Below are 15,398 nucleotides of genomic sequence, written 5' to 3'. Positions count from 1 at the left end.
AAATTAAAAAAATTATTTTTTAACTTTTTTACTAAAACATTAAAATAAATTAAAAATACAATAATCTTACTTCTTATCACTGTGAGTCTTATAACAAAACCTGAATTTCGATATCTCCATTATTTCGTGAGATATCACAATAGGTAAATTCTCGCGCGACACCCTGTATAACAATGTGTTATTTAAAGATAAAAAATTGTATGTTTTTATTTATAGATATTATATATATTACACGTATTACATATTATACTTAACTGAGTTATATTATCATTTTTTGAACAGGAACATATTAAAAAAATCAATTATTAATTGTATTCCATTAAAAAAGTATTTATAAACCAAAAATGTGTATTATAATGTCAGGAATATAATTCCTGAATTTTCATTACAACAAAGATAATAATTGTAATTTTATTAAATTTATATGATCTGTCACGTTTTGGGTACCTATAGATAAGCAAAATAGAAATTATGTTATGAGTTTTCATAAAACGTATAAAAGTGTGTCAATTTAAATGGGTGATATGCATGCATTATATAATTTACCAATATGTTTTTTAATTATAATTATTTTACTTAACTAATTTAAATGAAAAATCGCTATACAAAGATCAAATGTCTCTTAAAAATTATAACCAAGACAAAATATAGTCCATATAGTAAACATATTTTAACAACCATGCCTATTTTATTCAAATTTTTATTATATTTGATATCTCAAGGCTGTGGCATAAGGTGTAATCTATAGTGATATAAAGTTTTTTTTTTTTTTTAAATGCATATTTCTTGTTCATTTTTAATCAGATGAGTTATTAAAAAATTTTGATGTATCTAAATCAAAATTTAAACTAGTAATTTTTGAAACCTTTATGTACTAAGGACAATGAATCCATGAGAATGGTATGAATAATATAGAGAATATGGTGATTTGAAAATGTTTGTATTTAATATAAAGTAAGTCATCCTATAAATAGTTAGTATAAATAAACGCAAGATTTAATATTTGTTACCTCTGCATCTATTTTAAATTTTCTAATACGATATTTTAAACGACATTATTCTTAGTACATACCTACATTTTAATAAACCAGATACCACATATTAAAAATTTTATTTAGGTTCATCGACATTAAAAAAAAACTGTTTAACTGTTTACATTAAAAATGATTGATTCTCGTTCGAAAAAAAATAGTGTGTTGTCACGTAATGCTCTTTAAGTGGTATTAAATACCTAATTAATAAAGTATAAAATAATCCTTAAATGTGCATAAAAAATTAAAGAATCATAATTTAAAAAAAAAATATATCATTTAAGAGAAAAATGAGGGTGATTATGCTTGGTGTGCCAAAAGCATAAAAACATATTTTATATTTATACAATTTATGGATATGACATAAGATTTTTATTATGATATCATGTTGATGTCGCATCTAATCTTATTTATTATATATTATTGTTGATGAGTTTTTTATTTTCTACAGCCAATATTACGGTCTGAACGAAATTCCGGTAAAATTAAATTTGTTTTATGTCAATTATTCACAAAAATTTGAAAATTGGATAAGTGCCCAAAAATAAATATTTTGGTTTTTTATGGATAAAATAGTTGCATCAGTAGTAGTGTATTTAATTTGCGTATAAATCTAACGTCATAACGAATAACATATATATGTATACAGTTAAATAATAATTTCATGGAAAGTATATAGGAATACTGCGTTCGTAGGTTCGTAAATTTTTTTTATATTGTTTATTCTAATAATAAATTATAATTATTGTTCAACTGAATTTCCATAACAATATAATATCCATTGACTATTATATAAGATCGTATATTATGCGTTGTTAAAATGTTAAGAATACATATATAATTTATACATTAAAAACACGTTAACAATAATAATAATAATAATAATAATAAAAAAAAAAATGCTAATACATATGGCAAATGTTACCATAACATTTTGATATGCAAACAAATGAATTATAATTACGGTATAATCCTTCTATATACGCACCTAAATACTTTACTTTCTCTTTGGTTAATAATGTGGGGCACAATATTATTGTTAATACTACGCATTATTGAAATATTAAACACGACAGTATTTAAAACCATATTATTATGTGGTAATAAATCATTATTTTAATATAATACTGTCGATTATCTACCTATAAATTGTCAAGTCGTGGCCCGTCAAAAGATGCGGCAAGGCCACCGAAGTGGTAAATATTTATAGTGGCCATCCCCGCGACGATCGAATATTTCCAGAGACGTTATTGTCATATTTTAAATTCCTCAATGGAATATACTTATGCGAAACACGAAAATGATATTACCACTGGATATGAATGTTACGGTAAATTTATGAGCGAGCTAATTACAAAATATATTGCACGATAACATTATAATATTATGTATAGGCGACTATATACGCGATAACAATTATATTCTATTATTATGTATTCGTATCAACATACTAATTATTACAGTAGATTTATATTTACTACAACACGGGCTGATGGTTGCTGTAAGCCTCAAGATTTAGTTTTTTTTTTTTTAATTATTAGATATATTAATGTTGTGTGTCGTAGATACGTGTATTATATTACGATCGTAATTTGTTGCATTATTATTTTTCGGTTCAAATATATTATTAATAGCGAGCTCGCGCACGGTGGCGTGCGCGTAAAATATCTCCCTGAGGCGGTCGTACCGCGTACGTAATAATTAGGGTTAAATGAAAAACAACGTAAACCGCCTTCGCGCCGACAATGAAGAAAATACAATCACGGTGACAACGACGTATGTAGTGCGTTCGTAATATACTATAATATATAGTAACTCACTTGCACTCGACCTATATATAGATATAAATATTGTATCAAAACCTGTTGTTTGGGAGTGGTTTTTTAATGCGTTGGACCAGTTTACCAGGTGAAGGTTCTCTCATATACGCGTGTGAGCGTTTGTGTTTGCTCTTGTTTATTATTATTATTACTAATATTATTATTTTTTTTCTTTACGCCATATTAGTATTTTTGCACACCCACGTACGGTAGCTGCACGCGTTACCGTCTGGGAGGGATTATTTGATAACCCCCAAAACTTTTAGCATAAATACTGTCTGCACAATCCAAACATCACTCAGTTCATTCTATTAACTTCAGTGTCTAGTATCTCAACAGAACACAAACACACTCACAAAAATGGCCGCTAAGGTAAGAAACATAATAATACTGACAGGACGCGTTGCAATTATTTAAAATAATATTGCAATCTTGTATTCGGTTCTAAGATAAAAATGTTTGTACGATTTCATATTGTCGATTAGTTTGGATATGAAGTTTCAATTTTTACGTCAACTTAACTTTATTGCAACACGAATACTTTTATGACTAAAAACTAATATTTCATTAATTTGTATTCATAATATTGTGATAAGTCTTTTCATTTCCAATCTAACTTAATTTAAAGCATGTCATTTATTATATTGTTTACTTTGAAGTTCACATATTAACCATATATATATAGACTTTACACGATTAATGGATAATATTGTCATTTCTCATAAATAATTTGTGTCTTTTGTTCCAGTTGATCATCGTCGCTGTTTGCGTGGCTTCTGCCTTCGCTCAATACTCTGCCCCAGCCTACAAGCCCGCTTACTCGGCGCCCGCTTACTCGGCACCCGCTTACCCGGCACCAAAGGCTTACGCCCCAGAACCCGCCTACGCACCAGCCCCATACAACTTCGAGTACAGCGTAAACGACCCACACACCTACGACGTCAAGAGCCAATCCGAATACAGCGACGGCAACGGTTACGTCAAGGGATCGTACAGCCTCTTGGAAGCCGACGGTTCCACCCGCACCGTCGAGTACACCGCCGACGACTACAACGGATTCAACGCCGTCGTCAAGAACGAAGGTGGCTACAAGGCCCCGTCTTACTCTGCCCCGGCTTACTCCGCACCAGCCTACAAGCCTGCCTACTCCGCACCAGCCTACTCCGCACCAGCCTACAAGCCAGCCTACTCCGCACCAGCCTACGCCGCCCCATCTTACTCGGCCCCGGCCTACAAGCCAGCTTACAAGCCAGCATACTAATAACTTCTCTGGTCGTGCGAACACCAACTCTCTTCTTTTTTTCCCATGTTTTCTTCGCGTACCTCGGGACCATCGCGTTCATATTGAACCGTGTGATGGTCGCAAAGTCATACCATGCCATATTAATATAATATTAGACAATGGGTACGACTAATGTATTTATTGTGTAAATATATATATCAATGTGTATTTATTGAACATCACTGTGTTTTTTTTTTATTATCGTCTGTCCTTATCTCCCGGCGGTTGATAGGATAGTGTTTGAATACTATACACTTTAACCAATAGTATAGAAAGGTCTGAAAACCATTTTTATAAAATGTGCGATCAAACTTAGGCACTTTGCTGCTCACATTTATCTATATATAGTGTTTATAGATAAACGCGTTGTAACCTGAAACCATAAGACATTGGTAAGTTTATTGATGTTATGTTATATGACATTTTTTATGATCACGCGAAAACCAAACTTTTTATCTACCATAGTAGAAAAAAAAATTAATTAAATTTGCCAGTACCTCATTAATAGTAAAAAGAACTTAAATGAAACGGATAGCGTTGATTGGAGTATAAATTGTATTTTAAATGCACGATAGTTTGTAAAGTTTGTATATAGTTGTAGTACCTACATAGTTGAAGTTGCCGCACAGTTTGTGTTTTTTAAATACATTTTACGGAGAAGAAAAATATTTGAAAAGTTACACAAGAAGCGTAAATATAATATTTCATGTCATATATATATATATTTTTAAATTAAAAACACAACAACGACAAATTATAAATGTATCTATTATTATTATTAATTATTCAATACTATATTAATACGAGAACGTTAGATTTTAAATTAAATGGAGTTGGTTCCTAAAAAGTTATGAATAAGTGGTAGAACACCTGCTATGTTTATAGCATATTCTATTTCTAAATACACATAACATTTTTACTTTATAGATATTCATTAATATTTTTATTATAAATTGCAGCCTGCTAAATAGACACTGTTAGAAAATATTAGTTTAATTTTATTTTAAAGTTTTATAAAATAATCTTCTAAATGTTATAGTATTTTATTATTTTGGAATTAAAAATTATTTTTGCATAGCAACATCATTATAGGCTATATTTTTATCTTAAATAGTCAAAGTAAGAGTAGTGTAACACGATTGATCAGTACCTAGATTACACTTTGTACACCGTATACAGTTAATAGGATTATAATGAAAAATAATATTTGGTACTTAAATTTAGGAGGATGTCATTGTTTGTTTTCTCTCTCTAGCTCATGAACCACATAGACAAAACGTGATTAATCAAAATTAGTTTTGTTTCACTTTTGAGTAACCCAAGATTAATACCATGACAACAAGTATATAGAATAACATTTTCGAAGATATTACCTACATATTGGCTTGTTTAAACATTGTTTCTGAATAAAAATTTATTTTAATTTTTTTAAGTTGAATATAAATCCATACGTATACCTAATAATAAAAGATATAACCGATTTTTCGAACCTTCAAAAATGTTAACTTCTATAATTTTTAATTAGATAATTTTACTCATTATTATTACTAAAAGTTATATATATAAGAAAAAACGATTTTACATGTATCTGTTTTAACTGTGTTGCACTCATGTGTCTGAGAAAGAAAACAAATATGCGCTGCTTTCCTCTCGATCAATTTATGATTTTATCTGTCACAACCGTTATGTTTCTGTTAAATTTAAGTTGATACGAGATCGGAGATACCTATAAGCATAATATTATATAAAGTTTGTAATGCACAATTTTCTGATCCAGATACTGGTTTATTATTGATATTTCGTGAACAGATTTCAGCCAGTCCAGCATAAATTCCGTCTTAACTAATTCCATAAGTGATTACACTAATTCGCCCACACTAACCTATTTAGTAATATTATATAGGTACCTATTATAATACACATACGCATATCGTTAATATTATTACTTAATGACTAACGCTTGAATTATATTATATTATGTTATGATTATTTGATATCCATTCATCGTCATCAAGCTAATGTGCATTAATATTACACAATAGCAAATTCTACAAGCGCTGCACATTACACTCGTTTGATCACTCTGAGGTCATATTATTATGTCTCGGACAGTCTATTTGTCTTATAATATTATATATTTGCTGGTCCGGTCGGTAGCTGGATCGCGGTGAACTGTAATTTCAAAGAAAATTAAAAAAAATAAATAACGGTCAAATATGATTGACGTCCAACCGGTATATAATAATACTTAAATGGGGCGTAAACGGTATAATATAATGTCATTATATATACATTATCGGTTGTAGTCGATACGATAAACTATATATTATATTATATTATGTTGCTCGCATTACACTGCTGCTGCAGTCACCGCACAAACGCATGTCTGTAACACGTTAGTAAGTTGTTACACTTTTTTCCCCCGCTGTGTAACTCATAATATGTGTTAATATTATATTTGTGTACAATTTTTTTTAAAATTCATATCACGCGTGTATGGCGCGGTGAAGGTACGTCCTATGTACAACTGCTGTTCTTAAAATTTAATTAACAGGCGTAAAAAAGTACATCGCCTCGAGTGACGATATTACGGGGCGTGAACCGTACCATAAAACACATGAAGGTGTAACAGCAATCTGTAACAATATTGTATCGTTGACAACAATTTATTTTGCGTAAAAAATAGGTCTGCAAGCTCTAAATTTATTGAGATCGTATGATGAAAAAATAATAATTATAGTTTTATGACCGTTATATCATATATTTGACGTTTTTGTTTCATGTAAAATCGTCGTAATTAATCATTATGCTTATGACGTCAAAATGCAATTTACGTACGATTGCACAATAATATAATATGATAGTATTTCAATACGAATAAGTACCTATTAAATTATTGAAAGTTATTATAGCTTGTATAAATTATGTTTGTAAAATAATCTTTACAACATTTATATTGTTGATCATGACAATGTATACGTCTTATTGCGAACAGAAATCTTAAACGAAAAACTTTTCCAAATGTTAGTATTTTCATTACAGAAATAATTAAAATAATATACTATTTTATGTATGGAAAGATACGACTCAAAAGTCAGAAAAAAATTTAATAATACAACTAATAAGCAGGTACAGGCACTGGTCATCTAAATTATTACCATGCAAGTAAATTAAAATAATCAGTTATTATAATGCTCGACGCATTTTGCATATCTACTGATTAAATTGTAGGCAGACGTCTAGATAAATATTATTTACTTAAATTATTGAAATGAATACACCTAAATTTGTGAATTAATTGAATTTACTTATATGTTTTTACGAGTACGATACAAGATATTATATTTGTATGCAAATTTGCGCTGATTGAGCTATATTCTTTATATAATTCTCATCATATTTTTTTGTCAAAGAACGATAACAAGAAAAATTTCAATATTGCATAATAGATTTATAATTTATAATGCCTTATCGTCTAACTGTATAGGAGTCATAAATTTTAAACGAACGTTTCAAAAATATTCCGTTTTATTAGTTTCCACCTGTTTTTGACTATGGAATCTCTATTTACGATTCAATGTCATTAGATAATGCTACCATCGATAAAACAACATGAGTCATTATTTCATATCATTAATGTGAATGCTCTTAATAGATGACTTTTAGAAATAATCCTTCTAATACAGATTTTTCTTTCTATCTATCACTATAATAGTGTACATTTTTTTTTTACGAACACAAATATTAAGTAGGTAAAAATCTATTGAGATGGAACTAATTAGCCAGAACACAAATACCTGAAATATAAAGTGCATTGCTGCTATCATGCTTGTATTAAACTGAATTATCATCCTATGCACTTTGGTAAAAGCATTTGTAAAAATGATATTGAAATCTTAAAAGCACCTACTTTGGTGTGCTTACTAAGTAAACACATTAATAATATTTACAAGTCATAGGCATAACAATGTTTAGAACATAGGCGTGCGCAGGCCTCTTTTTCAGGATATGCAGAAGGCTGACAATAGCGCGCCCTGAAAGTTATTTTAGGCTCGTAAAATTATGATTAATATGTATACACAATTCACAAATATTGAAAAAACCTACTGTTTAATTAAAAAAATATTGTAATAAATACCATTACATAATACAAGAAGTATGTATTTCGCAAATACTTGGTAGTTGATAACTGATAACTGGATGTTTCAATTTTTCAGAGTCGATGTTTGCCCCTCACAGAACTTCAGGGTATACAGCTGCATACCTGCATACCCCCTGCGCACGCCTATGGTTTAGAATGAGAAAAGGCTCAATGCATTACATCATAAAATGTTTTATTTTATTCTGTGTTTTTAGATCAGATTACTTAATTTTACCAATATTTATAAGAAATATAAACGTATGTAATATTATATGTACCTAACAAAAATTACCTTTATGGTACGACCGGTTCGTGCGTACGTGGAGAAATAAAAGACTGGAGGGACAAGACAATGTGTGAGCATTCGACATAAATACAGAGACGTTGGAGACACGACCATTTATCAGTTGACAGTTCTCGTGATAATTGTCCACGTAGGTACATCTTAAGTCTACTAGCACAAACACGCAAGTACAAACAAATTGCAATGGCTGTCAAGGTATAGTAAAAACCGAAAACAATTTACTTTTATAAAAATGTCCATCTAGGATTATTATTCGTTATTTACATATTCGTTTTAAATATGTATTATATCGGCATGTTTTGTCAGATTATCGTATTACAAATAATTTATAAGAATAAACGACCAATGGTATGCCCAGTAGAATAGAGTAAAAAATTGGACTTAAACGTTGTCCAGGTTATTTTTTATAACGTCATAACAGCCGTCGTGACTTACATCGAAAGTTAACGGAGTTTTTATTTCAGCTGGTCGTTTTCGCCACCTGCTTATCGTCCGCCCTGGCCCAATACGCCGTGCCGGCTTACCCGGCGGCTGCGGTGCCCGCCGCTTACCCCGTGGCACCCGCAAAGGCTTACGTGCCGGTGGAACCCACAAACGCGCCGACGCCGAAAACAGCGTGAACGACCCACACACCTAATAGGACGTCAAAAGCCAAGCCGAGTCCAACGATGGCAACGGTAACGTAAAAGGGTTCTACAGCCTTTTGGAGGCCGATGGTTCCACGCGCACCGTCGAGTACACCGCCGCGGACGACTGCAACGGGTTCAATGCCGTCGCCAAGAAGGAAGGCGGTTACACTTCCGCCGCTCACAAACCTGCGGCAGCAGCCCCCCATACGAGCCATACTGAGAGTGAGAGTGAGACCGAATCGCCACACGACCTTCGTCCTCGACTAATCCACGTGCCACGCGCGTTTCCGGCCGCGTCGCTGCTGACACATATTCAGTCATTATAATATTGTATATTATATTCTAATAGTCCATCGAATATTATTCTAAACGTCCTGCAGCTCTATATATTATATATTATTATATTATTATAAAATTGCTGTCCACGTACCTAGTCATATAGTTATAGGTCATTAGAGCGGTTCGTACACTTTAAGATTATTATTATTATTAGTTACCTTGTAAATAATTATATGCTGCGATTTATCTGAAACCAATTTATATTTGATATATTTATTCGTGTGTTATTCGTTTATCCACTACAGTTCGTCATGATACATTGTTATTATTATTAAAATATTGATACAATAATATAATATAATATTATGACTGGAAATAAAGGTATTTGGTTTTCGTTTTTGCTATAACACATTATATGTTGAAATCAAAAATAGTTGTCAACATCGATTGATCAAATTGTAAATTTTATTTTGGAAGAAAAAGATGTATTCACAAAAATATGTGCCATACATTCTATCTTACATTAATTATCTACGCATTTACACCTAACTCTTATTATTTTCTAAAATAAAAATAAAAAAAACTATGATATAATATGTTAACTATTCTAAAAAATGTTCAAACAACAACAGAATAGCACAAGAACAGGATTTCAAATGCATATATAGTATATACTAATGGTTATACTATTGGTAATACAGCCATAAGTTTATTAAGATATTAACACATTAATTAAATCAATATAATAAATTAGTTATGTTTCTCAAAAAGGTTTTAAGTAATACTTTATTTGAGTTATTTTGAAATATTATAATTCTCGATGCATATAATTTCAATTAATGTAAAAAATATTTTAAAAAATACACTCAGAATAAAGTCTTTAGTGATTAGTGTACACCAAAAGAATTGAAGTTATGGTTATGATTGTGTATCTTCGATGAAATGTTATTTTCTTTTTTTCTAGAATTTCATTCTTATAAATCTGCATAATTTACCACCTTATTAACAACCTTAAATGTTGCGTAATTAATTACAAATAATCTCGATCTGAAAGTCTTTCTTCTAAGATCTGATTATGTAGATATGTGAAAGATATCAATACGTTTTTATACTAAAAATATTTTTAAATATTTTTAATTTGTCCAACATAAAGAAATAAAATATTAAACATATTTATTTAATGAATTTAGTAATTATACATAGGTACAAGACATCATGTGTAGGCTAATTATACATTAATAATTTAATTTTGCTCAAGACATATGATAAACTTATTGTATTATATTACGTTTATGATACATTATAAGTAATAATAACTGAACTAGCTGTTAATTGGAAGAAAAAAATTTGATATTCACTAGTATTTTTTAAAAGAGGGATATACAGCAAATCTATTTTTATTTTGTTACGATATTAATTCAATAACTAACGTTAACATTGAATACGAATAACAAAATTCAAAACAAGAATTTAATGTAGCTTATTTAAAAATATATTATAAAAAATGGGCATACATGTTACATGATGTATAAATGTGCCTAAAATTATCAATAATTAGACATATGTATAAACATAAACTAAGTATCTAAAAGATATTTGAAACATTCAAGGAAAACGAAATAAATAATTATAACGTAATCCCTACATTCATGAGATTTATTAAATTGTATCACATATGGTAATTAGTATAATATAATAATAGTTAAATAATTATTTCACCGGGCAAAACTGAACTACATTAAACAACCGGTCTACTGTCAATTAATATTTGGTAATGATAAAACATGGAGGGAAAAATTACCTTCGATATTTTCGTATAAATACCCTACTGTCGATGATCATAATCACCAGTTACTTCTCTTCTGTTCGTTTGATTAAATCAAATAAACCAAACAACAAATCAAAAATGGCCGCTAAGGTAAGAAGATTGTAAATTGTCTACACTTTTAAACTTAATATTTTTCAATCGGTTTCGTTCAGTCGAATCGTATCGGTAATACGATATATGTTTGTATGTACAATATTTTTTAAATTTTATTTTCAGATGATCATATTCGCTGCCTGTGTGGCCACCACACTCGCCCAATACGCCGCCCCGGCTTACCCGGCACCCGCTTACTCCGCACCCAAGGCATACGCCCCGGAACCCACATACGCCCCAAAACCCTACAGCTTCGAATACAGCGTAAACGACCCACACACCTACGATGTGCACAGCCAATCTGAGTCCAGCGACGGATACGGCAACGTCAAAGGAACTTACAGCCTTTTGGAAGCCGACGGTTCCACCCGCGTCGTCGACTACACCGCTGACTCTTACGGTTTCAACGCCGAAGTCAAGAAAATCGAAGGAGGATACAAGGCCCCATACAGCGCCCCAGCCCCAGCCTACAAAGCCGCCCCGGCCTACAAGCCCGCTTACTCTGCACCAGCATACTCTGCACCAGCATACTCTGCACCAGCTTACTCCGCACCAGCATACTCTGCACCAGCTTACTCCGCACCAGCCTACGCTGCACCAGCTTACTCTGCACCAGCCTACTCTGCACCAGCTCACTCTTACGCCGCCCCGGCTTACAAACCAGCCCCATACAAGGCATACTAATTTCAAACCAAACCATTCCGACTGCGTCACAACACCTATCACTGAGCTGCGTTCTCGTCTACGGGAAACGGCTTTGATGTTCTCATCTCCCGAACATGTTTAATTTATTCAATTGTTAAATTATTTGTCAAATAAATAATAAACTGTTTATTTGATTTATACCACAATTCGCTTGTATTTTATTTTCACCTTCCTGCTATATATCTATGGCTGTTTTTTTACCCGTCGTTGTAGCAGCATCATGGATCTGTGACTAGAAATTTAACAACAGTATTGGTTTCAATTCATCGGAATAAAAAAATCAAGATTTTGCTTAAGATCTGTCCGGGTATTAATAATACACTTTTTATAAGTTACAAAAAAAATAATAATTAGTGTATTGGTTAGTACTCATTACAGAAGTGAATACTGAAATGAAAGTTTAACATTCATTGGAATTAAAATAATAAAATCGGACATCGATATTGATGGTGGTCGACTGCTGAGTACCTAATGCTAACCTTCAAAAGTAGAGCGATAATAGTTTAGTAAACCAATACTAAATATAGTAGTATTAAAAACTATAAAAAATTATGGGTAATCAAGAAATATATTAAAACAAAATTTAAATTTAAGTTTATTTTTTAAATTAAACTATTCAAGCTAACAGAAAGTGTCATCAATGGGTGGCTCCTTTCAACAGCATTTCATGACCTGTTAACTTTTAGCATAAATCCTATTGTGTCTATATATAATTTATGATACAGATTGTTTATTTCTTGAAAAAAAAAGTTTATTTTTCACTTAGATATCAAAAACTCTTTTTGAAACATTTATTTGAATATATATATATAATCTGTAATAGTGTTTATATTGACCATACTATTTGTGCTGTATATAATAAAGAAACTTGAAGTTGTGAGAAGACAAGTCACCCACCACTAACACTCAAAACGAAAACTATTATTTTATTTCAATAATACGTCTCCGCAATATTCTCGATTTGCAATCGATAATTTTTCAAATTATGCACGAGGGATGGATTGACGTACATTTTATAAAAAATGTATTTGTTTATTTATTAATAGTTTATATATATATATTAGTATGTTTGACCTATGTGTATAAATGCGATAAATGGTCCGCTGTCGTCAGACACAAAAAATGTCCATATATATTTTTCTAGTAGGCTATTAATGCAATTAATGCAATTAAGAATATAATATATTTATTTTGATAAGAAATAAAATAAAATACATAAATGCGCTATATTTTGTTATTTTTGTTTAGGTTAAAGTGACACAAATTAGTTGTAATAATAAAAAAAATTATTCCATATCGAAAGCAATTAGTTTCTAATAAGTTATGAAATTCATATATGATTTTACGTAAAAAAAACTATTTTGTGGCACAAATTTATAATATTTCTTTATCAAACGGATTTTAGTTTATAAAAAAATAATATCCTAACATTATTAAGCATCATATTTGTCGATGATAAGTTAAAATAATATTATACTGTATAATAGTATAGTTATGATAAGTTTTATTTTAGTTATATACTTGCAAAATTCAGTATTTTGTGTACTATTGTGTGTAATAATCAATTGATACGTTTTATGTAGATGTCCAAGGTGTAACAGAAAAACTTGAGAAATGAAATATTATTTGTTTTAAACATTTTTTTTCTATACTTTAAATAAAGAATTTTAAATTTTATGAATTTACTTATTTTTATTTTAACTTTAATATAGCAAATTTGTAATAAATTTAAAATAAATGTTTGGTAAAAAATTGTATTTAAGTTCAGTACCTATTTTATGTTTTACAATTTTATAAAAGATCAATATTTTTGGATTGCCCACATTAATTTGAAAGGTTATAACTTTTTTCAAAATATTATTTCTGGAAATGTTCTTACATATTATGCATTCTTTTTAAACTATTTATTATCGATACAATTTTCATAGTGTATATCATAAGCTTAAGTAACATATATATATATATATATTTTTTTTTTGTCTCATAGGTCATTCTGTAACATGTTGTACAACTCTTGAATTCATACTTATCTAGTTTATGTTTTTGGTACCTCATCGTGATGGAAAATAATGTACAACTTAACTCCCATGTCGACCACTACCTATATTAGAAATGCTTTCATATTATGTGTACGTGCAATAATATGTATCTTTCGTTAGGGGTCGTGTATGCAAAAAAATAATATGTCAATGACCGTCTGCTTCTTTTAAAAGAAATAAAACTTCTAGTTTATTATGGCTTATGGCTTTTAATAATAGAGTTTCATAAAAACAAAAGTTAGGGATCAAAATATTCATGCTTTGGTTAAACAATATATTTAAAAAAAATATTAGGTATTATGATTAATTTTTATCTCCATTTTATTTTAGTATTCATTAAAAAATCATTTTCAATGTTGATTTATAATCGCTGAAATCAAATTTTAATGGTCACCACTCACATGACTATTCATATGATTTTCTTTGTATTTTTAAAAAGAAAACATTAAGGCATATTTATTTTCATGTTACTTTTTATATATTTGATAGCATAATTGTTGTTAACATATTTCAGCTTATTCATTTCGACGTATAATGTAGGTAATATAATTCAGATTTTTCAAGTTTCAAACAAAACGTGACATACCTGTAAATTTTGTTTGGACTTAGATAGTAAAATAAAAAATAAAACTTAGTAGTGATTTAGAAAATTAATTTGTAATCTATTAATTCTGTTCATCGCATAATTTATCAATATACAACACAACAAAGATGAAAATGATAAGTTTTTATATCAAACTACAGTAGGTTAGTATGATATATATATGTATAAATTCTAAAATTTTATATTATTTAAATTTTTGTTTTCACCTCAAAATAACACGGACATGTATAATTTATGAATTGTCGATTGTAACCGCCCATACTAAGTAGGTAACTGTAACACACATATTTTCCATTTATGACAAGTTCACTTTTATTACGCAACTTTATAATAGCTTACCTACATTGTAATTTAAAAATGACTGAATTGTAAAACATCATACTTAAATTGTGTTAAAAATAATAATAATAACACTGTACCAAAATTAATTTAAATCAAATATATATAAAAAAAAAACATAATTTAGAATTTTAGAATAATAATGACGGAATATTATTAAGAATTATTTATGTATATTATATATATAAATTATTTGATGGAACTGTTAATTGTCCTGAGCTCTTAAGTCGTATAATTGACCTTAGAGTCTTACCAATAAATTCCTACTAAACATAATGTCCTATTTAAGTAGGTAATCGTATTT

General features: G+C 29.7%; 2 protein-coding genes and 1 pseudogene across 6 annotated transcripts in view; 2 read left to right on the top strand and 1 right to left on the bottom strand.

The window, feature by feature from the left end:
- The window catches only part of LOC107163545 (A-type potassium channel modulatory protein KCNIP1-like), a 414,281-nt gene that overhangs the window by 320,436 nt on the left and 78,447 nt on the right, over positions 1-15,398 (bottom strand). The gene's annotated exons all lie outside the window — the stretch shown is intronic.
- LOC107163555 (uncharacterized) lies at positions 3,064-12,258 on the top strand. 2 transcript variants are annotated; one of them, XM_089229341.1, is made up of 4 exons: positions 3,064-3,223; positions 3,600-4,078; positions 11,566-11,657; positions 11,838-12,258. In XM_089229341.1, exons 1-4 carry the CDS (start codon positions 3,212-3,214, stop codon positions 12,089-12,091), a joined length of 837 nt encoding a protein of 278 aa, XP_089085467.1. In that variant the 5' UTR covers positions 3,064-3,211; the 3' UTR covers positions 12,092-12,258. The 2 variants fall into 2 exon arrangements, with proteins under 2 accessions (XP_089085467.1, XP_015366498.2); XM_015511012.2 differs by lacking the exons at positions 3,064-3,223; positions 3,600-4,078 and adding an exon at positions 11,251-11,404 and having other exon boundaries at positions 11,531-12,258.
- LOC107163551 (uncharacterized) lies at positions 8,586-9,773 on the top strand (annotated as a pseudogene). Its single transcript, XR_016192081.1, has 2 exons — positions 8,586-8,773; positions 9,043-9,773. The product of XR_016192081.1 is annotated as an uncharacterized LOC107163551 (transcript).

This window comes from Diuraphis noxia, unplaced genomic scaffold, assembly GCF_037042655.1.
Source record: "Diuraphis noxia isolate RWA-SAM2 unplaced genomic scaffold, SU_Dnox_SAM2 contig0005, whole genome shotgun sequence".
Taxonomy (NCBI): Eukaryota; Metazoa; Arthropoda; class Insecta; order Hemiptera; family Aphididae; genus Diuraphis; species Diuraphis noxia.
The sequence above is the reverse complement of the archived record's forward strand: the minus strand, read 5'-3'. Positions and strand labels throughout refer to the sequence as shown.

Excerpts from the sequence above, each read along its gene's own strand:
- LOC107163555 (XM_089229341.1), top strand. Across the intron at positions 4,079-11,565 it reads GCCCCATCTTACTCGGCCCC|CGCCCAATACGCCGCCCCGG; the intron begins GGCCTACAAGCC and ends GGCCACCACACT. Across the intron at positions 11,658-11,837 it reads ATACGCCCCAAAACCCTACA|GAGGATACAAGGCCCCATAC; the intron begins GCTTCGAATACA and ends AGAAAATCGAAG.